This window comes from Saccopteryx bilineata, chromosome 4 (genome assembly GCF_036850765.1).
Source record: "Saccopteryx bilineata isolate mSacBil1 chromosome 4, mSacBil1_pri_phased_curated, whole genome shotgun sequence".
NCBI classification, from domain to species: Eukaryota; Metazoa; Chordata; class Mammalia; order Chiroptera; family Emballonuridae; genus Saccopteryx; species Saccopteryx bilineata.
The window spans coordinates 137,714,694-137,737,156 of NC_089493.1; the positions used below are offsets into that span (position 1 = coordinate 137,714,694).

The window sequence follows — 22,463 nt, forward strand, 5'->3', positions numbered from 1 at the left end:
CCTTGGCTTCACAGTCAGTTTTGGCTATGTCCATCCTACAGGCCTGGGAGTGGCATGAGCAGGTCTGTCCAGACCACAGGACCTGAACACGGAGTGTCAGGGCCTCGGGAAGGAGGGCTGCTGGGTAGGCAGAAATTGCAGATGACCGCTGCGGGTCAGAGGCCCCGGAGAGGATGAGTTCAGCTGTCCTGAGTGAGCTAACCCACCCTGCCATCTGGATTGCCCATGTACATGGAGCCCAGGCAGCTGTGAGGCTGGTGGGCATCAAGCTTCCTGAAAGCAAGCAAGCATTTGGCTGTTCCTAGCACGAACTGTTTGGATGGCTCTGCAGTCAGAGTTGCATGTTACCAAACAGCCCTGTTTGGGGGGCAGGGAAAGAGATAAGTGGGTGTGTATAAGGGGGTGGCAAATCAGAGCTGGGAACCCATGTGACTTGTGCCCAGGTGAGATGGGACTGGGGCAGGGCAGGGCTTGGAAGGTAGCACTAGTGATGGATGTGAGCATGAGTGGGATTTGGTGGTAGGTGGGAAGCAATGGTAGTAGGTACCCAGGTAAGAGTCTCTGGTTTCCTGAAACCAGACCTAGATCTGGAGGGCCAGCTGGGACATGCTTAGAGTGCAGGGCCCCGGGAACACAGGGATCCCGTGCTGGCTGGACACGCTTGAGGCTGGAGCACACCTGGGTGGACAGCTTGAGTTCTGTCAGCACATGGCTTGGCTCAGAAGCTAGAAGGACTAGAGGAAGTGGCCAGGCTGGCTCAGCCAGCTGTTCTCTCCTGCATATACTCAATACTCATCTGGCCTTGGTTTCCGCCTTTTCAGTCTGACCAGGCTCCCTCCTTCTCTGACCATGGTTACACCACTCCCCCAAACCTCCCCATGGTGAGGGGTGGGGCAGGGCCAGAGCTCCAGCCACTCTTCCTCTGCTGCGTTGGCCTCCAGCCTCTGAGTAGCAAGCAGCCAGGCTGGGCTGATAAAAACTCTGCAGCTAGCCCTTACCCACCAGCCACTGGCACCACCATGAAGGATGAGGTGGCTCTTCTGGCCACTGTTACCCTCCTGGGAGTCCTGCTGCAAGGTGAGCTGGCTCCTGTTTGGGAGGTGGGTGGACCTCAGAGCCATGTAGCTGCCTTCTGCCTGCAGGTCCCAGGGAGGGACTGGAGGGCCCAGGCCCAGGTGAGGGCCAGAAGTAGAGCCCCCATCCCAGACTCTGGTGTCCAAGCTCTTCTGGTCCCACTGACTCTACTACTGGAGGCCAGGATGTCCTGGGGTTGAGGAGCTTGCTCTTTCCCAGATGGGGAAAGATAAGTCCTGAAGGGGTGTCTGCAGGGTGAACTGTGAAACTCTGGGCAGGGACCAAGGCTGACAGGGGCAGCAAAATGGAAAAAGGCCTCTGAGGAATGATTGAGGTAGGCATGCCAGGCACCATGGAGTGAGGTGGTCCCTTGAGCAGCATAAAGAACACTGGAGGAGGCCAAAGGCTTTCTGAGAGCAGATAGGCATCTAGCTGTGTTGGGATGGGTATGTGTGTGCCAGGATGAATAAGTGGTCGGGTACTGGGTACTGAAGTAGGATAACTACGGGCCTGGTGTAGCCCTGCTACAGCCAGCTCTCACCCTCTCCATCTGTCCCTCCCCTGTATACCAGCAGGAAAATGCCATTTCCTGCCCTTGCCTTCAAAGGCACCCTCTCCATGCTGGGACCACGTGGAGCTGGACAGGGTTGGAACTTGCTCCCTTGGGCCCCAAATGGTTGGTGCTCTTCTCAGGCTGGCCTTAGAGGACACATTCCCGGGCCAGATATCCCCACTGCTTGGGACACCACCGTATATGGCTAGAACAAGGCACAGCCTAGGGCATGGGCCTGAAGGGACCAAGCAGGCTCCATATCCTGCCTCACCATCAAGCTTGGCCCTCAGCCTCTGCTCATGTAGTCTCTGGACCTCCTTCAGATCCTACACTGGGGGCATGACCACCCTTGATAGGTTATGTCTGCAGAGGGCCTGGCACCAAGGGTTCCAGAGCCACAGGACTTGCAGGAAGATAGTTGGGGACACACAGCATTGGGGCATTGGTGAGGGCCTGGCCTGGGGCACTCTCAGAGCCCCAGGGCAAGACTACCATGCAGGAATGAAAGGTGGCAGAGACTTTGGGGGCCTGAGGATGGACAAGAAGAGTCCCAGCTGCAACCACCTGGGGCAGGGGAGAGTATGTCAGATTTAGGCCAGAGTACCTGAACAGAGAAACTGAGACAGGAGGCCACACCACAGTTTGGAGGCACAGGAACCCAGGCTTGAGTGACTCTGGCCTGAGGGAGTGGCAGGAGGCTTTGCAGGACCAGGGGCTGTTAGTCACAGGGTGTGTGCAGTCCTGCACCTAGAAGGACACAGCCAGCTCTGCCCTCAAACTCTAGTGGCACTCCCCTTTATCTAAGGGCTGTAAAGCCAAAGTCCATGTCTAGAGGGAGACCCGGGTAGCATTTGCCTGTATTTTGCAAGTCAAATGATTTAGAAGGAAAGTCTGAATAGCCTGCCTATAGGTGTCCCTGTAATTAGCAGTCCTCTTCCCCCACACTCACAGGGCACCCCAGGCTGCACCCTTCCCTTCCCACTGAGTGTCATGGCACTAGGCAAGCCCAGAGAAGAGCAGGGCTAGGAGGTCCTCTGGAGAGGGTTTTTAAGGGGAGTCATAACAAGTTCAATGTGGGGAGGAAACAGAAGAGAAGGTGCAAGTCTGGATAGGAGGCAGTGTCTTGGGGAGGCTGCTGTTGTCAGGCGGCCAAACCTGACTTCCACCCTCCTTCGCTCCCAGCCTACTTCTCACTACAGGTTATCTCAGCGCGCAGGGCCTTCCGCGTGTCGCCGCCGCTCACCACCGGCCCACCTGAGTTCGAGCGCATCTACCGAGCCCAGTGAGGCGCGGTGGAGGGCCCGGGACAGGGGGCAAGCCCGGGGCGGGCAGGGCCGAGGTCTTGGGCCGACGCCCTCACGCCGCCCCGCCCCCACCGCAGAGTGAACTGCAGCGAGTACTTCCCGCTGTTCCTCGCCACGCTCTGGGTGGCTGGCATCTTCTTTCACGAAGGTCTGGGCGCGGGGCAGGGGCGCACACACTAGAGCCTCAGGGGTCCCGTACCCGTGCACTTATCCTGCCCCGGCCGGCTCTCCCCAAGGTGCGGCGGCCCTGTGCGGCCTAATCTACTTGTTGGCGCGCCTCCGCTATTTTCAGGGCTACGCACGCTCCACGCAGCAGAGGTGAGAACGGGGGTGGGGGTGGGGGGGAAGTTGGTGGGCAAGGTCATGACTGCGGAGCCGGGAGCGGAAGGCTGGGGGACCCTTTGGGGGGCTGGGCCTGGCTGTTCGTCCCCGTGGGGCTGGTGGGCGTGCCCCTCGCTGAGCACCGCCCGCAGGCTGGCCCCGCTGTACGCGAGCGCACGCGCGCTCTGGCTGCTGGTGGCGCTGGCGGCGCTGGGCCTGCTCGCCCACTTCCTCCCTGCCTCTCTGCGCGCGGCGCTGCTGGGGTGGCTCCGGACACTGCTACCGGGGGCCTGAGACCTACGACGCGGGATCAATGCGGCTGGAGAGGAGCTGGGGCCGCCTGGAGGATGGGAGAGGGTGCTCGCCCCATCCCAGTCTCTAATTAAAGTGCTGTGACCCGACCCCGAATGCTCTCTGGGTGGACCGGGTCGCACTCCGCAGGCAGTGGAGCCTGGAAGGGCCCCGTCCCAGGCCTGCCGGCGGGAAGTACGTAACATCCTTCTAGAGCTGTCTTTTAGCAGAGTCGCAGGGGAGGAGCTTTCCAAACAGGGCTACAATGTGTGCAAAGGCCCCGATGTGGGTGGCAGTCTCTAAAATGTGTCCAAAACGGAGGTTATGGGTGAGCAGGGCCTTGGGGACTGTGGACATTGGCATGGCTGAGACCCTCAAAGGAGGCGGAAAGAGGAAATGGGGAATGCCTTCAGTCTGAGGCCCCATCTCAGGCAGTTGGGGTGGGTGATGGAAGAATGGGGGTCCTCATGGAGCAGAGGCAGCTTTTGGTGTCCAGGGCACTGGATTCTGTGGTTGCTCCATCTGCTTGTGCAGACCTTTCAGGGTGGCCCAGGCATAGGCTGAACAGTCTCAGGAAAATGAGCTCAAGGTTGTGTGGAGGTGGCAGCAGGTATGCACAGGGTGGCATCACCTGGCACCTGATCCACCAGTCAGAGCTCAGAATACTACATATGAGGCACACACTTCATTAACCCTTTATTACAAGTCACACTTTTATAGAAGTATATGTGGACTTAAGTGAAAAAATCAAATGTATCCAAGAATAAAAAACACAGCACATAAAGTAGTATATGCATTCCAGTGTTTGCGCCGGAGACAGTGGGCACCCGGGAAAGAAGCTCTTCTAAAATGGCCTGGCTCAAGCTCGCCGGCTGTGAACAGTTCAGGGCAGCACAGGCCAGCCTCAGGCACAGTGTGGGAACCACCACCTCCTCCCGCAGCCGGGCGGGCGGACAGCACCAGCTCCTGGGGCCTCCGGGCCAGCAGTGACCCCAGGCTGCTGAGAGGTGCCAGGAATAACCCCTCAGGCTGGGTAGGCCACATCTGGCCCTCCCGGGGAAGCAGCGAAGACATCCCTGGTTTCCTGGGCCAGTCCACAGAAGCCCTCCCTTAGTCAGCCTTTTTCAGGAAGATCTGGAAAAGCCAGCCCAGGGTCAGCAGGGGCCTCATCCAGCTATTGGGAAGAGCTCATTCCCTGTACCCTGCCCTGTCCTGCCTCACCTCACTCAGAATGACCCACACTGGCGAGTCTGTCTGGATGGAGAGGCGTAGTGCTTCCAGGGGACCGAAGGCAGGGTCCACCTCGCCCTCTGCCACACCTTTGTAGAAGGAGCCTGGGGAGGGCAGTGCTGACAGCTTGTCCCAAGACCCGGCTCAGTCCAACCTCTCCCGCCACCGCTGCCTGCCTCACCCACTCACCGATCTGGAGGTAGCCATCAGGGCTCCGCGGGTACCGGAGGGTGGCTGAGTGGCCCTCCTGCAGGGCCTCCTTGTCCGACTGGGGGTTCTGGGGACAAAATCAAGGGGCTGAAGCCAGGGACTGTGGGAGAGCCTGACCTTGGTGCACACCCAGACCGTATCACACTCACATCAAAGGGCAGCACCTCCACAGAAGTGTTGAAGAGCTTGTCCTCAGGATGCTCAATGTTCCCACTGCGGAAGAAGAACCTGCAGCCAGGCAGGCCTGTGAGCTGCTGTAGGGTGGGGCACTGCCCAGACATGCTGCCCAGCAGAGGAAAGGCCAGCCTGGGCCCCAGGTGCTGGGTGATGCTGGGCTGTGCAAGGTAACCAGGGCCATCCTCATAGGGACGATGGTGATGGGCAGTGTTACTGAGCTCCTGTGGGCCCTTCCTGACACTCTTTACAAGATAGCTACTGTTACATAACCTGTTCTTCCGATAAGGAAACTGAGGCACAGTAGGGTAATTTGCTGGGGGTCACAGAAATTTTTGGCGAGGACTGTACCCTGGTAGCCACCCTGCCCCTCCCCGAAGATGGACCAGTGAGTGCTGTCACTGACCGCTCAAGACGCAGGGGCTGGAAGAAGCGGAAGCGGATAAAGTCCCCTGCAGCAGGTGTGAAGGCCCAGAAGAAATCCTCGCGTAGATAGGCCTTCTCCAGGGTGAAGTGCTGGTATGTCTTGAGGCTTGTACTCACTTCAGCTGGGGGGTTCACATGCTCCTTCCGCAGCGCCTGCTTCCCAAAGTCCTTGTCCTGAATTTCCGAAGGGAGAGTGGTGCTAGAGTGGTCCTTGGACTTGCTCTGCCATTCCCCTGCCCACCCCAGCCCAGGCTCTGCTTGTATTCAGCCAGGCTCATATGGGGCACAGCCCACCTTCAGTTTCTGAATCTTGCCCGCCAATGAGGAGTGAGTGCCCACATGCTGGAAGAGGGACGGCTTGAAGCGGATACGGAGGTTGGCCTTCTGCCGGTCACAGTGCTTCTGTGGAGGGAAGGCAGCACTCCAGGTCTGAGCTCAGGCCCCATCTCCGAGGACAGGGCCTTCCCCAGCCAGCAGCACCATCTCCTGAGTCAGGCACATGCCTATGGACACGGTCCATGCTGGAGGCTGTGTGCTCCATGGCCCAGCCTGCCTCTGTAGCCCCTGCTCACCGCATCCTTCTCAGGGTTGCAGACTTTCACCCACAGAATATGGTCCAGGAGCCAGTCAATGGGCTTGTCCCGGTAGAACATGAGGATGAACTCCACAATCAGGCTCAGGTCCAGTGACTTAAACATCTTCCCTGGTGGGAAAGGTGGCAGGAAGTCATGCTGAGAGGGCAGCTCTGCCCTGCTTTACTTCCTCTTAATCCCTGTGGGGGCCATTGGGAGGAATCCCGCAGCAAACCCTGTGGCTGGCTACAGGCAGGTGTGGGCACCAGAGACCAGACAGTGACAGTGATTCTGAGGGTGGGTGGGAATAGGTCAGATAGGGTTGCAGTGGCTCCAGACAAAGGCTCCCAACAGATGTTACAGGGTATGGGTATAGGGTGTGGGGTATAGGGTAGGGTGGGAGGTGGGGGATTATTGATAGGCAGAGGAGGGCGAGACTGAGGGGCTCTGTTCAGGTCAGTAGGGCAGGGGTGGAGGACATACCAATGAAGCCCAGCTGGGAGAATTCCAGGATCATCCAGTCCTCTGAGGGCTGCTGCAGTGCGAAGTTCTTCATGGTGCTCAGGTAGTTGGGCTTGGCCACTATATCATCCTCCAGCTGCACAGTGAGAGACAGAGGGGGCTGGGACTTGGGATGGGCACAGGAGCAGGGAGGAGTGCAGCCCCCAGGCCCAGCCCAAGTCTGGGGTGCGGGGCAGAGAAGGGTGTCAGTGCCGACCTGCACATAGTAGATGCCTTTGGACTGCGCGTACATCATCAGGAAGCAGTAGTCGAGGTTCTGTTTGGTCCTCCACCTGTGGGCAAAGGGCAGGAACCTCAGGAGCTCAGACCCCTCCACCTCTGATGTGACTACCACAGGCACACTCAGTGGGTAGAACCTCCCCCCTGCAGCCATTGGTGAAGTGGAGGCACTGCAGCCAACAGACTAGGCTCTTAGCACAGGAGAGAAGGTTGCTGGGGGTACCAGATGCGTGTAGTGCTAATACCTGACTCTCTCCTTGGGGTCCCCAAAGGACTCTCGGAGTCGGGAGAAGTCAGGGTAGAAATGGGGTGAAGGGGAGATGACCTCCAGGAGCCCAGAATGGATCTCCGTGGGGAACCTGGGGGACAGGAAGACCCAGTAGGTGTGCAGTCTCCAGGGCCTGGAGCAGGGACAGAGGTCAGCCAGCCAGCCCGTCCCTTTCCACTAGGCAAACATCACCCACACCTAGCCCTATACTAAGGCAACAGGGCTTGGGAGGGGTTGGGCCACCTCTACATACCCACTGCCTTTCAGCCAACAGGGGAAGCACCCTCCCCCAGAGAGGATACTATCTTGTGAGGGAGACAGACGGCTGCTCACCCAACACCCCACAAAGGGCCCACCTTCTACCAGCTTTGTCAGCTGCCAGTACTCACAAGGCCTTGATGTTCTCTGTCACCACTGAAGTGTACTGTGGGTCAGTCTGTGGGGAGACAAGCACTCTCCCTAAGGACTGCCACCCCAGATGGCCTTTAGGCCCTAGAAGAAGGGGCTAGGGGTAGGGGCTTCAGATGACCCCATACATGGGGGAGTGAGCCCCCTATCCTGATAGCTGAATAAGTCTGGGCCTGGGGACCACAGGTGCTTCAGAAAAAGCCCTCTGGACATATACCTGGGGCCCGTGGGGTGGGGTGCACTAGGTAAATGACATCTCCATGAGGGGTTGCCAAAATGTTTCTTTCCTTTTAATTTATCTAGATAAATTTGTGAATGATAGAACTTCTGATAGTTTCCCCCTCTGCAATGTTGCCCTATTTTCATTTCTCCTTCTAGTTATTTGGTGCCACGTGTTCTCTTCCGAGTGTGTACCCAACTGGGCACCCTAGCCCACTCGCCTCGGCGATCAGCACCACGATGACTGAGTCCTCCTTCTCTCGTGCACTCAGCTCTGAGATGAGTGAATGCAGCGTGTCAGTCAGGTATGAGTGCACCTCACGCCGCACGCTGGGGATGCCCATCACCACCGATACTGCAGGGAACAGAGGGTAGATCAGGACCGCCCCAACCCTCCCTGGCCCCTCCAGGTCCAGCCCCTACCTCCAGTGCGGCCCTGGCCTACGCGCACGGCCGGCTGCAGGCTGCTTTCCTTAGCCAGCAGGTGTGGCAGGTGGTGGAAGACAGTAGGCAGGTGCAGCAAGTGCTTGTCAGAAACATTCCACAGCTTCAGGCGTGGGTCCTCTGGGTGAGTCAGAAAAGGACAGGTTAAATAGCGGGGCCTGCAACCAGCCCGCCTCCCCTGCAGACCCATTCCAGCTCTCACCGGTTAGTCTGCCCCAGGTGCGATTGCCGTCTCTGTCTCGCAGCGCCTGCCTCTCTGACACAGCCCTCTTGATCTTATCCAGCACCAGGTTGAGCTCCTTGGAGCGTCTGAGGCTCTCCTGCTCAGCTGCGTGCAACCGGTCCCGAAGTGCCAGAAACTCCCGCTGGTACACGTCCACCACATCGCCTAAGGATAGTCCGCATGCTGTCACCAGAGGGCGGCCTAGAGCTGCCCTACAGCCCTTTGAGGATGCGAGCGCACAGGTCTGTGCGCCCAGCTGTAAAATAGACCATCTACATCTGTTCTCCTGCCTGCCACATGCGAGAAGCTCTCTGGGGTTAAATAGGGTCACTTTGAAGTCATACTGATACACTTGGGGAAGAAAAGCCTCTGCTTGGGGGATTAACATTCTCCAGTTCTCTCTCCCTTTACCCTGTTATCTTCTCCTTTGAAGAGGCATCTGAAATGAGAGGGCTGCAGGACCATTTAGGCCCCTACACAGGGCATTCCTAAGCAGGGGCTGGAACGGCCTCAGACTGAATCCTTCTATCCACTCGCTCTGAAAGCCCCTCTGGCTTCTCCTTGCAGCATCTTCTTCCAGGTAGGACACCCAAAGGTCCCATCCAGGGCACAAGGACCCCACCCCTCTTCAAGGGGCTTCTTAGCATCCAGCCTTCCCCACTTCCTCCTCTCGGTCTCTGCACTTTGCTCCCCACCCTCCTTCACACAGGAGATCACAGGCAGCCCCATGCCCAAGGTCCTCTGGGGATCAACAACCTCCTTGAACTCTCCCTTTCATCCTCCAAGGTGCCGAGCCTGGACACAGGGTCTGTGACAGTGTGCCCTGGTGTCCATTCTTCACTGTCCCCATGGATGACCATAGTTGCTCATTCTGCAGTAGCCACCACCTCTGGATTTGACCCCTCAGTCTGACACCAGTCCCAAGGAGTGGCTGATGCTGTTTCAACCCAGGGCTCAAATGAGCAAATGATGTTGAGAAACTAGTTCAGGGTCATTCAGTAAGTCAGCAGCAGAGACTGGCCTGCTCTGAATGCCCTGAGGCCTGCTTCTTCAGACACCTGTGTCAGAACTTCCAGCTGGGCCCCAGTTTTGGATGTTGGGTTGCATTAGGAGAAGCAGCACCTACGTGGGGCTGCCCAACAGCACAGAGCAATCCCCAGGGTGCCAGTACCTGGCTCCACTGGTCGGGCAGGGACCAATGTCATCAGGTTCTAGAGGGCTGTGCACTCTAGGCCCTTCTGGCCTCACTAGTGCCATCTTCATTTGCTGTCATACAAACTCCTTGTCCTTGCCTAAGGGCCATGTCCTGGCACACACATGCTGTCCTCTTCTGCCTGGGATGCCTTTCATCTTCTGGGCTGAATGAACACTCATGTAGATTTTAAGGCTTGATTTCAAAATTCTCAAGTCTAGGAATCTTCTCCTACCCCCAGGCAAGTCTTCTGGTCAGGGTCACAGCCCTCACAATGCCCTAGATCAGGGGTAGCCAACCTTTTTATACCTACCGCCCACTTTTGTATCTCTGTTAGTAGTAAAATTTTCTAACTGCCCACTGGTTCCACAGTAATGGTGATTTATAAAGTAGGGAAGTAACTTTATAAAATTTCTTTTTTTTTTTTTTTTTCTTTATTCATTTTTAAAGAGGAGAGAGAGAGGGAGAGAGAGAGAGAAGGCGGGAGGAGCTGGAAGCATCAACTCCCATATGTGCCTTGACCAGGCAAGCCCAGGGTTTTGAACCGGCGACCTCAGCATTTCCAGGTCGATGCGTTATCCACTGCGCCACCACAGGTCAGGCTATAAAATTTCTAAAGCAGGGTTACAGCAAGTTAAAGCATATAATAATACTTACCAAGTACTTTATGTTGGATTTTCGCTAAGTTTGGCAGAATAAATCTTTATAAAACAACTTACTATAGTTAAATTGATCTTTTTATTTATACTTTGGTTGCTCCACTACTGCCCACCATGAAAGCTGGAATGCCCACTAGTGGGCGGTAGGGACCAGGTTGACTACCACTGCACTAGATGGTGTCACTCCCTATAGCCATGAGCATCAAAGGTCACAGCCAAGGCAAAGTTTAGTTATCTCGGACAAGCCTACTTCTGCAGTACTCCATACCCAGCTTACCGCAACCTCCATCCCTGCACACAGCCCTGGTGGGGAACATGGGGGGGACAGTGAAGAGGTGTACAGTTAAAACCAGGCTACCCTGGAAATCTGAAACCGTGAACAGGAGCTTGCCACCGCCAATGCTGGGGGGCAGGAAGAGGTGCTGAGGTCCAGCAGGAGGCAGTTCAGAGCCACCTGGTCACCTGGACCTATTGGTCCCTACTGACTACCCCAGTGCAGAAAAGCCATTGAGCCCTGCCAAAGGCAGCCTCCTATAGTGGGCCCCTTTGTGAAGTAGGGGTAATGTGAGAAGGCCTCACCCCGCCTCTGACTGCTGCTTCTGTAATCCCATCCTCCCCCTTTTTTGATCTTTAAGAAGGCTGAGCTCTGTCCAACCTTAGTCTGCTTCAGGTGGACAGGCCAGGTGGTCAGTAGTGGGTACTACTTCTCTGAATCACCAAGGCCTGGGCACAGCCTGCTGCATACCCTGGCTGCCCTTCCCAGGGGCCTCCCTCTGCCCAGGTCCTGAGCTTCCTCTATGTACTAAGAGGTGATTGGCCCTGGGGGTTCTTGGCCCTAGTTCCTGCCCACACAGACTCTTTTATCATTGCCCTGAACATTGCAGACCCTGTGCCTCAGCAGCCTGCCCCGCCCCTGCCCTGCCTGTTACCTGCAAGGTTCCTGGCTTGACTCTCATCCCTGGTGCTCACTGGTGAGTCCAATCTGTCCTTGCTTGCCACAGCCAGAACCTCAAGCTCTAAGACAGCCTACCCAGGAGCTAAGCCTGATACTAGAGTTCTGCCAGGCCCTCCTGCCACCCCACAACCTTCATGGGTTGGATGGTTGGACTGAAACAGTAAGTGGACTGGGAAGGCAGCTCCAGTGATGAGAAGGGCAAAGGTCAGGAGCCCCTGGTTTCTGGGGACAGGGCAGAAGTTCCTGGTAGCTAGAGCTGAGGGGACCTGGCTTCTCCTTCTAGCCATACTTGCCTAGCCCAGGGAGGTTGGGTGGGGGCCTGGTCCCCAGTGCAGCTGGCCTCATTGAAGGACTGCAGCTATAGCCACACAATTGGAGGCTTTCTAACCTGACAGCAGAGCAATCAGGACACCTGAGGCCCATGGACCACAATCTTCCCTCTGGTGCCTCTTGGCAGAAGAAACAGATTTTGTGCCCCATACATAGAGAAGGGGTTATTTTTCTCAAAGGGGCACAGGCTGGAGCCATGCCCAGGGAAAGTCTGCTGTTAACCGGTAGGTGTATCAGGTGTGATACACCTTCTTCTCCCTGCTGCCTCCTTCCTTTCTGGCTATCTGTCCACCTCCTCCCTTTCCTACAAACTCCCAAGTTTCTCTGCCTTTCCCCTAAGTATCAGGGCCTGGGCCAACCCTAACCTGAGCTTCCCACTTGCTGCAAACTGGAAGCCAGGGTCCTGTCAGGCCTCAGCCTGGCTTAGTCTGGCTTTCTCATAGGCTTAATACAGTTGTCTACATGTAAGAATGAAAAGGGGTCACAAAAGAGCCCAGATTCAGGCTTCTCTTGAGGCCTCCAAAGATCTGGCCCTACTGGGCTCCCAGAAAGTGACAGCTCTTGACAAGGAAGGCCCAGGTCACACCCACACCATGCTTTACAGGCTCCTGGGCTTCCGTGCCCCAGGGATGAGGACCCCTGTTTCTGAGTTCCAGTTCCTTGGAGTACCAGCCTTTTTGATGCCCCCTTCAGGGATAGTGGGCCCTAAATGGAGCCACTAAAATCCCCTTGCTCCATTGCTCTAGACACTGGCTTCCTGTGGCCAGCCAAGCCTCCAAAGAGGTGTCCTAGTGGGGTTTGTGCTGCACCTCCTGACATAAGGCTGAGGGCATGTGGCTACTTCAAGAGGCACACAGAAACTGTACCCTGGCCAAGGACAGGGTGCAGGGGCCCATCACTCTACCTACAGACAAATGTGCCCCAACCCTTCAGTATAGCCCTGCTTGGGCCTCCATGTCAATCTGCTTACATGGTCACTCTTCCAAGGGTCCAAAATGCCATTCCCAGGGTGACACACCCCACCTACAGAGACTGCCCCAGCCAGGACCTCCCCCAGGTGCCACACCCCACCTAGAGACCTACAGAGAACTCTGCCCCAGTCATGCCTTCCCTGTGCCAAGCCCTAGAGGTATCTCCTCAGGGCCCCTGGCCTCCACCTAAACAGGAGGACTGCAGTAGTCTCCGCTGGGCAGGGAGGAGCAGGTAGGGGGCTGTTGGGGCTTGGAGGGTCAGAAAGGCTCAGTTTCCTCCCCTAGTCCTGCTCCTCCAGCCTCATTTAGAGTGGTGTGGGGGGAGAGGGAAGCAGGAGGTGGGAAGGAGGCAGAGGGTCAGCTGGCTTCAGCCAGATCCTGCTTAGGTCTTCTGCAGGAAGAGCAGAAGGTAGGAAGGAAGCAGCTTTTCCTGGTGCCTCCTGTGCTGCAGGCTGGGTGGACTAGGGTCTGCTAGGGCGTCCTCAGCCCTAGCCATCTCAACAAACACCAAGCGCCTGGAGCCAGTGCTAGTGCCTGCCTCAGGGCACCTCTTACCCCCAAATGTGCTGGCCAGATTAGAGGGCCGTGGTAGTGGATTGGACAGCTTGACCAAACTTCACGTGGGAGTTGATAGCCCAATGAGACCACACAAAGGGAGTTAATCGGTAGTTGGGGCTGGGCTGGCTGCACAAGAGGCCCTCCCTACATTCCCGGGCCAGCAGCCACACGAAGGCCGCCCCAGCACCCAGGACCCTGTGAAGCAGTCCTGCAGCCAGACATCATGGAGGAGGGCTGCGGATATCCCGGGGAGCAGCACCGGCAGTGGGCTGCGGAGAAGGGGTGGAGTGGGGCAGAGGGTCACTGCCTGAATGTCTGGCTGTCCCTTCACACAAGTACCTACTCCTGTTCAGGGAGGGCCTGGACCTGATACCTTGGGAACCACCTGGTATAGCCACCACTGTGACCTTGTATCTCTGTCTCTCTGAGAACTCTGAGGTCCCCAACTGCTCAGTAGGAGCGACCACCCCTAGCATGTGCGTAACTGTACTCATGGAGGCGGGTCCCAGCGCCAAACGGTGCTACAGCTAAGGCTCTGCCCCGCGGCCCAACCCGGGCGGGAGAAAAATTTCGTTATTCCGGCAGCACACAAGTGGGGACGAGGGTGGGAGGGGTGTCTATCCGCGCCGCCGGGCGGGGAAGGGGCACCAGCGTCGGCTTCCGGTCACCTCCCGCGGACGCTGCCGGGACCTGCTCGGCCGCGGGCGCCCAGATGCGCCATGAGTCCCGGGGCGCGGAGGACTCACCTTTCTGGCCGCTGAGGGCCGCGTACCAGGAAAGCGAGAGGAAGGCGCACAGGCAGAGGAGTAGCAGCGTCAGGAAGGTGCCATTGCGGAGCCTCATCTCCTCGAGCGCGGCGGGCGCCGGCGGGGCCGAGGCCGCATGGCCCGGGGAGCCGGGGCCGCGGCGCGGGACTGGAGGGCGGCGGGGGCCCCGGCCCCGGGGCGGAGCGGGGCGGGGCCCGGGGCCCGGGGCCGGATCCAACGAGGCGCGGGCGCGGTGCGAGGCCTTTCTCTTCGCTGGGCCGGGCCGGGCCGGGCCGGGCAGGGCTGGGCAGCGAGAGCCGCGGCCCAGCCTGGATCTGAGGCCGCCGCGGAGTCGGCGGCGCAGGGCGGGGCGTCCTGAATTTAAAGGAGCCGCAGCACCCGCCGCTGCCGCCAGCACCGCGATGAGCGGGGCGGGAACGAGCGCCCGGCTCCGGACAAAAGCCCCTGCATAAGCTCGCTGGGCGGCTCTGGGTCCGGCCTCAGGTAGGTCGAGGCGGGTGCCTTGCGAGTGCAGCGGACCCGCTGCAGTGCAGGCGGCCCGCCCTCGGCCCCACAACCCCTCCTCAATGAAGCCTCCAGATCTGATCCCCACTTCCGTTTACTTGGGGATTCCCAGGTCTCTCCTTCAGGTCTGAGGAGTTTCTGTGTAGTGGGAGGGAGCAGGTGTGGCTGGAGCTGGCGCTGCCTCCTGCCGTGGGACTCGGTGGAGTGTCCCTGCCTGCACCGGTGCCCACGGCTACCTCCCCTCCCAGGACCTTTCTAGTCGGTGGGATAAAAACGTACCCGGGACAAAAGGTGATTCTGCTTGGTAAAATAGGGACGGGGTGGGGTGGGGTGGGTGGTGTTTTCAGGAGTAAAGGAGCTCATGTGTGTGGGTGTTGGGCATAGTGACCCGCACAGAACCGGGCTGGCCTCCCAGGTGCGGGGCGTGGATGGGCTGGAGGCTGACACAAGAACAGGGTGATGCAGTTGCAGCCCCTAACAGTCCAGCGCCTCTTCTCCCTTTACCGCAGCGCGCTTACCCCTTCAGTTTTGTACCAATCCAGGCTTTCCCCAACTCTACGTAGAACAAGGAACAAACCATAAAGCAGGGGTCCCCAAACTACGGCCAGCGGGCCGCATGCGGCCCCTGAGGCCATTTATCCGGCCCCCACCGCACTTTCGGAAGGGGCTCCTCTTTCATTGGTGGTCAGTGAGAGGAGCATAGTCCCCATTGAAATACTGGTCAGTTTGTTGATTTATATTTGTTCTTTATTTTAAATATTGTATTTGTTCCCGTTTTGTTTTTTTACTTTAAAATAAGATATGTGCAATGTGCATAGGGATTTGTTCATAGTTTTTTTTTATAGTCTGGCCCTTCAATGGTCTGAGTGACAGTGAGCTGGCCCCCTGTGTAAAAAGTTTGGGGACCCCTGCCATGAAGGGATTAGTCCAACACAGACTCTGAGCGGGTATTGGGGTGGCTTCAGCACCATGCCTAACAGTCCTGGTTTCTAGCACTGGCTGCAAGGACCCAGGGGGCCTTTTGGGGATAAGTTCAGACTGGGAGACGCTGGGCATCTGTCTTCCTCCTTCAGTCCAGGCCCACACCTGAGGCAAGAGAGGAGCCTGGGAGTAGGTAGGGCCTGGGCATTGGCCTCTGCAGAGAAATTTCTGCTGGGGGCAGGTGAGGCAGGGCCAGTGGCTGAGGGAAGACTTGATCCTGGGTCCTGATTAAATGATTGGCCTCAGTTTTCCTGCTGGCCTGATTCCAGTGCTGAGAAAGCAGTATTGCTCTCTCAACTTGCTAATGAACTTTCTGAACTGTGACTGGCTTGTTGAAGCCTCTGGAGGAAGTTGTCTTGTTTTGTGTTCTGTTTTCAAAGGCATCTTCTATTTGTGGCAAGGGATAGTGGTTTTTCATTTGGGCTGTGATACAAATTGTGGTTTTTTGTTTTCTTTTTTTTTAATTAATTTTAATGGGGTGACATTGATAAATCAGGGTACATATGTTCAGAGAAAACATCTCTATGTTATTTTGACATTTGATTATGCTGCATTCCCATCACCCAAAGTCCAATTGTCTTCTGTTACCTTCTAATTGGTTTTCATTGTGCCCCTCCCCTCCGCCAACCCCCTCCATCCCTTATCCCCCACCCCGTAACCCCTACACCAGGGGTCCCCAAACTACGGCCTGGCCCGTGGGCCACATGCGGCCCCCTGAGGCCATTTATCCGGCCCCCACCGCACTTCCAGAAGGGGCACCTCTTTCATTGGTGGTCAGTGAGAGGAGCATAGTTCCCATTGAAATACTGGTCAGTTTGTTAATTTAAATTTACTTGTTCTTTATTTTAAATGTTATATTTGTTTCCATTTTGTTTTTTTTACTTTAAAATAAGATATGTGCAGTGTGCATAGGGATTTGCTCATAGTTTTTTTTATAGTCTGGCCCTCCAATGGTCTGAGGGAGAGTGAACTGGCCCCCTGTATAAAAAGTTTGGGGACCCCTGCCCTACACTCTTGTCCATGTCTCTGAGTCTCATTTTTATGTCCCACCTCTGTATGGAATCATACAGTTCTTAGTTTTTTCTGATTTACTTATTTTGCTCATATAATGTTATCAAGGTCCATCCATGTTGTTGTAAATGATCCGATGTCATCATTTCTTATGGCTGAGTAGTATTCCATAGTATATAGGTACTAAAGCTTTTTAATCCACTCGTCCACTGACAGACACTTGGGCTGCTTCCAGATCTTCGCTATTGTGAATAATGCTGCCATAAACATGAGAGTGCATTTCTTCTTTTCAAACAGTGCTATGGTGTTCTTGGGGTATATTCCTAAAAGTGGTATAGCTGGGTCAAAAGGCAGTTCAATTTTTATTTTTTTTTAACTTTTATTTTATTATTCCTTTTTAGAGAGGAGAGAGAGAGGGAGAGAGACAGAGAGGGAGAGAGAGAAGAGAGAGACAGAGAGAGAGAAGGGGGAGGAGCTGGAAGCATCAACTCCCATATGTGCCTTGACCAGGCAAGCCCAGGGTTTCGAACCGGCGACCTCAGCATTTCCAGGTCGATGCGTTATCCACTGCGCCACCACAGGTCAGGCCAAGCAGTTCGATTTTTAATTTCTTGAGGAATCTCCATACTGTTTTCCACAGTGGCTGCACCAGTCTGCATTCCCACCAGCAGTGCAGGAGGGTTCCCTTTTCTCCACATCCTCGCCAGCACTTATTCTGTGTTGTTTTGTTGATGAGCGCCATTCTGACTGGTGTGAGGTGATATCTCATTGTGGTTTTAATTTGCATTTCTCTAATGATTAGTGATGTTGAGCATTTTTTCATCTGCCTATTGGCTATCTGTATGTCGTCTTTGGAGAAGTGTCTATTCACTTTTTTCTCCCATTTTTTGATCAGATTGTTTGTCTTCCTGGTATTGAGTTTTACAAGTTCTTTATAAATTTTGGTTATTAACCCCTTATCAGATGTATTGTCAAATATATTCTCCCATTGTGTAGTTTGTCTTTTTATTCTGTTCTTATTGTCTTTAGCTGTGCAGAAGCTTTTTAGTTTGATATAGTCCCATTTGTTTATCCTGTCTTTTATTTCACTTGCCTGTGGAGATAAATCGGCAGATATATTGCTGCGAGAGATGTTGGAGAGCTTACTGCCTATGTTTTCTTCTAAGATGCTTATGGTTTCGTGGCTTGCATTTAAGTCTTCTATCCATTTTGAGTTTATTTTTGTGAATGGTGTAAGTTGGTGGTCTAGTTTCATTTTTTTGCTGGTTGCTGTCCAATTTTCCCAACAGCATTTATTAAAGAGGCTGTCTTTACTCCATTGTATGCTCTTACCTCCTTTGTCAAATATCAATTGTCCATAGAGCTCTGGGTTTATTTCTGGGTTCTCTGTTCTGTTCCAGTGATCTATATGCCTGTTCTTATGCCAGTACCAGGCTGTTTTGAGTACAATGGCCTTGTAGTATAACTTGATATCCGGAAGTGTGATATCTCCCGCTTTATTCTTCCTTTTCAAGATTGCTGAGGCTATTCGTGTTCTCTTTTGGTTCTATATAAAGTTTTGGAATAAATGTTCTGTATCTTTGAAGTAAGTCATTGGTATTTTAATCAGTATTGCATTGAATTTATAAATTGCTTTGGGTAATATAGACATTTTAATGATATTTATGCTTCCTAACCATGAGCATGGTATATGCTTCCACTTGTTTGTATCTTCCCTGATTTCTTTTATCAATGTTTTATAATTTTCCGAGTACAAGTCTTTAATCTCCCTGGTTAAATTTATTCCTAGGTACTTTATTTTTTTGGTTGCAGTGGTAAAGGGGATTGCTTCCTTAATTTCTCTTTCTGACAGTTCATTGTTAGTGTATAAAAATGCTTCTGATTTCTGAGTATTAATTTTATATCCTGCCACCTTGCTGAATTCATTTATCAGGTCTAGTAGTTTTTTGACTGAGACTTTAAGGTTTTCTATATACAATATCATATCATCTGCAAATAATGATAGTTTTACTTCTTCTTTTCCAATTTGGATGCCTTTTATTTCTTCTTCTGGTCTGATTGCTATGGCTAGGACTTCCAGCACTATGTTGAATAAGAGTGGTGAAAGGGGGCACCTCTGCCTTGTTCCTGATCTTAAGGGTATTGCTTTTAATTTTTGCCCATTAAGTATGATGTTGGCTGTGGGTTTGTCATAGATGGCCTTTATCATGTTGAGGTATGTTCCCTGTATTCCCACTTTGCTGAGAGTTTTGATCATGAATGGGTGCTGGATTTTTTTTTTTTTTGTATTTTTCTGAAGCTGGAAACGGGGAGAGATAGACAGATTCCCGCATGCGCCCGACCGGGATCCACCCGGCACGCCCACCAGGGGGCGAAGCTCTGCCCACCAGGGGGCGATGCTCTGCCCCTCTGGGGCATTGCTCTGTTGTGACCAGAGCCACTCTAGCGCCTGGGGCAGAGGCCAAGGAGCTATCCCCAGCGCCTGGGCCATCTTTGCTCCAATGGAGCCTCACTGCGGGAGGGGAAGAGAGAGACAGAGAGGAAGGAGAGGGGGAAGGGTGGAGAAGCAGATGGGCGCCTCTCCTGTGTGCCCTGGCCGGGAATCGAACCCAGGACTTCCGCACGCCAGGCTGAGGCTCTACCACTGAGCCAACCGGCCAGGGCCTGGGTGCTGGATTTTATCAAATGCTTTTTCTGCATCTATTGAAATTATCATGTGGTTTTTCTCCTTCCTTTTGTTTATGTGGTGAATCACATTAATTGATTTGCGAATATTGTACCAGCCTTGCCTCCCAAGAATAAATCCCACTTGATCATGGTGTATGATTTTTTCCATATATTGTTGGATCCGGTTTGCTAATATTTTGTTGAGGATTTTAGCATCTATATTCATCAGGGATATTGGCCTATAATTTTCTTTGTGTTGTCTTTGCTTGGTTTTGGAATCAGAATTATACTCGCCTAATAAAAGGAGCTTGGAAGTCTTCCTTCCTCTTGAATTTTTTGAAATAGTTTGAGAAGGATAGGAGTTAATTCTTCTTTGAATATTTGGTAGAATTCACTTGTGAAACCACCAGGCCCAGGACTTTTCTTTTTTGGGAGTTTTTTGATAACTGTTTCAATCTCATTTGTTGTAATTGGTCTGTTTAGGTTTTCTGATTCTTCCAGATTGATTTTTGGAAGATTATATGTTTCAAGGAATTTGTCTATTTCATCAAGGTTGTCTAGTTTTTTGGCATACAGTTCTTCATAATATTTTCTTACAATATTATTTATTTCTGTTGTGTCAGTTGTTATTTCTCCACTCTCATTTCTAATTTTATTTATTTGAGTCCTCTCTCTTTTTTTCTTGGTGAGTCTGGTTCAAGGTTCATCGATCTTGTTTACCTTTTCAAAGAAAGCTCCTGGTTTCATTGATCCTCTGTATTGTTTCTTTAGCCTCTATGTCATTTATTTCCGCTCTTTCTTTATTATTTCTTTATGATCTTTATTATTTCCTTCCCTCTACTAGCTCTGGGCTTTACTTGCTGTTCTTTTTCTAGTTCTTTTAGATGTTGGGTCAAGTTATTTGAGCTTTTTCTAGCTTCTTGAGGTATGCCTGTAATGCTGTGAACTTCCCTCTCAGGATTGCTTTTGCTGTGTCCCATAAATTTTGAGTTGATGTATACTCGTTATTTGTTTCTAGGGACAGACAGACAGGAACAGAGAGATGAGAAGCAACAATTATTAGTTTTTCGTTGCGAGACCTTAGCTATTCATTGATTGCTTTCTCATATGTGCCTTGACCACAGGCCTTCAGCAGACTGAGTAACCCCTTGCTTGAGCCAGCGACCTTGGGTCCAAGCTGGTGAACTTTTGCTCAAACCAGATGAGCCCGCGCTCAAGCTGGCAACCTCGGGGTCTCGAACCTGGGTCCTCTGCATCCCAGTTCAATGCTCTATCCATGGCGCCACGGCCTGGTCAGGCTGTTTTTTGTTTTCTTTTTAGCAAGAGAGAGAGAGAAAGAAAAATGAAGTGAGAGAGATGAGAAATATCAACTTGTAGTTGTGGCACCTTAGTTGTTCATTGATTGATTCTCATACATGCCTTGAGTGGGGGGCTCCAGCCTAGCCAGTGACCCCTTGCTTGAGCCTGCAATCTTCGGGCTCAAGCCAACGACCTCTGTGCTCAAGCCGGTGACTTCAAGTTTCAAACCTGGGACCTCAGCATCCCAGGTTGATGCTCTATCCACTGCACCACCACCAGTCAGGCCAAAGGGTTTAATTTTATTTTTCTAAATGTGTATTGAAGTTTAAAATGAGTTGATTTAAGGAAATTAAACTGGTAAAAATTAAGGAGATGGCCTGTCAGTAATGAACGTTTGGGATGCCTAGCCTGTGGAGGTGCAGTGGCTAGAGCACTGACCTGGAATGCTGAGGTTGCTGGATCAAAACCCTGGGTTTGCCTGGTCAAGGCACATACAAGAAGCAACAACTATGAATTGATGCTTCCTGCATCACTCCTCCCTTCTCTAAAATAAATAAATCTTTTTTTTAAAATTTTTTTAAATTTTTTTATTTATTCATTTTAGAGAGGAGAGAGAAAGGGAGAGAGAGAGAGAGAGACAGAGAGGGAGACAGAGAGGAGAGAGAGACAGAGAGAGAAGGTGGGGAGGAGCTGGAAGCATCAACTCCCATATGTGCCTTGACCAGGCAAACCCAGGGTTTCGAACCGGCGACCTCAGCATTTCCAGGCTGATGCTTCATCCACTGCGCCACCACAGGTCAGGCTAAATAAATCTTTTTTAAAAAAAGAAAGTTTGGGACACTCACCTGAGTCTCCTTGCCCTCTCATTCTGGCTTTGGGGCTGGAGGAGCAGGATAGAGGTGGTTCAGGAGGGGTAGAATTCTGCCCTAATGCCTGAAGCCTTCAGGGCCTCTTTCAGAAATTGGACTGTCCAGGGCCAGGGTGAGAGAGAAGAGTGGTGATTGACTTTGGGAAGTGTGAGGTCTGGAGTGATGGAGAATGGAAGAGGGGCTAGGGTGAGTAGCTTGAAGGGGGCCCCATACTGAAACTGATGGCTTAGTTTAGGCAACCACAGGGGTCCAGGCACTAGAGATTGAAGGCAGTCTTTCCAGATTTCCCCTGATTAGGCTGTTTCCTCCCCGCTGCCCCATCAGAATCCCAGGAAGGGGTTCTGTGAGCCACCTACCCACATAGGGACACATACCCCCCATTTGGCTAAGAATGGGTCAGCACCAGGCCTGACATCTGCCAGGATTGTACCCTGAGGGTGAGGCTGACATCCTGAAGGAAAGCCTAGCGCTACTACCAGCAGGGGCCTGGAGAGGGGGTAGTCATGGAAAGAGCAAAAGCCTAAGAGGCTATGCCTCCGAGGCCTGCAAAGATGACTTCTCAATAAGGGAAGGCCCACTGCATGCATTCACTGGGCCCTGCCTTTCAAGAGCTTTCACCTGTCCCTCCCTATAGCCTCTGCACCCCCAACTTTATCATTTGAAATGGCAACAGTCGTCTGGCTCCTGGCCAGTTTTCCACAGCTCTCTGTGCCCTTACTGTAAAGAATTCCTCAAGACCTGCCTGCAACCCTGCTCCCTCTGGGCTCTGCTAGGCAGGTAAGCTCTGCCTGTCATCCTGCCGCTCAAGATGGGGCACCCCCTTACCCAAGGATTTGCCTTCTTGCTGGGGACAGTGACACTGGCCCCTGCCCAGTAGGGAGGGTGAAGCCAAATGGGCACAGAAAGTTCTGCTTTCTCTCCAGGTGTAGCTGTGGGCCTTCCTCCTTTGTCCTTGCTTCCCACAGAGTGAAAATGCCCTTTTGTGTGGGATTCTATGCCAGCCTTCGGCCCACACTGCTTTCTAGAGATTTTCTGGGATAGGCTCTGTAGGTTGCCACTCCCTCCATTCTTCTTCACAGGGTCCAGAGATGGGGTGGTCCAGGAGTTAAGATGAGAAAAAAAAAATTTTTTTTTAATTCATTTTTTAGAGAGGAGAAGGAGAGACAGAGAGAGAGAGAGTGAGAGAGAGAGAGAGGAGAGACAGAGAGAGAGAGAGAAGGGGGGGAGGAGCTGGAAGCATCA

At 53.3% G+C, this 22,463-nt stretch overlaps 3 protein-coding genes across 8 annotated transcripts in view; 2 read left to right on the forward strand and 1 right to left on the reverse strand.

Annotated features, from left to right (window-relative positions):
• The first annotated feature begins 918 nt into the window (after positions 1-918).
• LTC4S (leukotriene C4 synthase) lies at positions 919-8,089 on the forward strand. 2 transcript variants are annotated; one of them, XM_066278548.1, is made up of 5 exons: positions 919-1,077; positions 2,810-2,909; positions 3,009-3,079; positions 3,168-3,249; positions 7,951-8,089. In XM_066278548.1, exons 1-5 carry the CDS (start codon positions 1,020-1,022, stop codon positions 8,033-8,035), a joined length of 396 nt encoding a protein of 131 aa, XP_066134645.1. In that variant the 5' UTR covers positions 919-1,019; the 3' UTR covers positions 8,036-8,089. The 2 variants fall into 2 exon arrangements, with proteins under 2 accessions (XP_066134645.1, XP_066134644.1); XM_066278547.1 differs by lacking the exon at positions 7,951-8,089 and adding an exon at positions 3,405-4,082.
• On the reverse strand, positions 4,227-14,204 carry MGAT4B (alpha-1,3-mannosyl-glycoprotein 4-beta-N-acetylglucosaminyltransferase B). 3 transcript variants are annotated; one of them, XM_066278539.1, is made up of 15 exons: positions 13,870-14,204; positions 8,438-8,623; positions 8,215-8,355; positions 8,013-8,146; positions 7,554-7,600; positions 7,142-7,255; positions 6,874-6,949; positions 6,639-6,753; positions 6,156-6,286; positions 5,878-5,985; positions 5,564-5,757; positions 5,133-5,211; positions 4,963-5,050; positions 4,765-4,877; positions 4,227-4,677 (listed from the first exon to the last, which is right to left on the reverse strand). In XM_066278539.1, exons 1-15 carry the CDS (start codon positions 13,964-13,966, stop codon positions 4,654-4,656), a joined length of 1,647 nt encoding a protein of 548 aa, XP_066134636.1. In that variant the 5' UTR covers positions 13,967-14,204; the 3' UTR covers positions 4,227-4,653. The 3 variants fall into 3 exon arrangements, with proteins under 3 accessions (XP_066134636.1, XP_066134635.1, XP_066134637.1); XM_066278538.1 differs by having other exon boundaries at positions 7,142-7,297; XM_066278540.1 differs by lacking the exon at positions 7,142-7,255.
• SQSTM1 (sequestosome 1) overlaps positions 13,831-22,463 on the forward strand; it is a 33,221-nt gene continuing 24,588 nt past the window's right edge. Inside the window, exon 1 of one of the 3 annotated variants that reach the window (XM_066278543.1) lies at positions 13,831-13,946. The gene's annotated coding sequence lies outside the window, so the exon portion shown is untranslated. Of the gene's footprint in view, positions 13,947-14,352; positions 14,374-14,666; positions 14,686-22,463 lie in introns of those variants that run through there. The other 2 variants (XM_066278545.1, XM_066278546.1) reach the window with 2 other exon arrangements.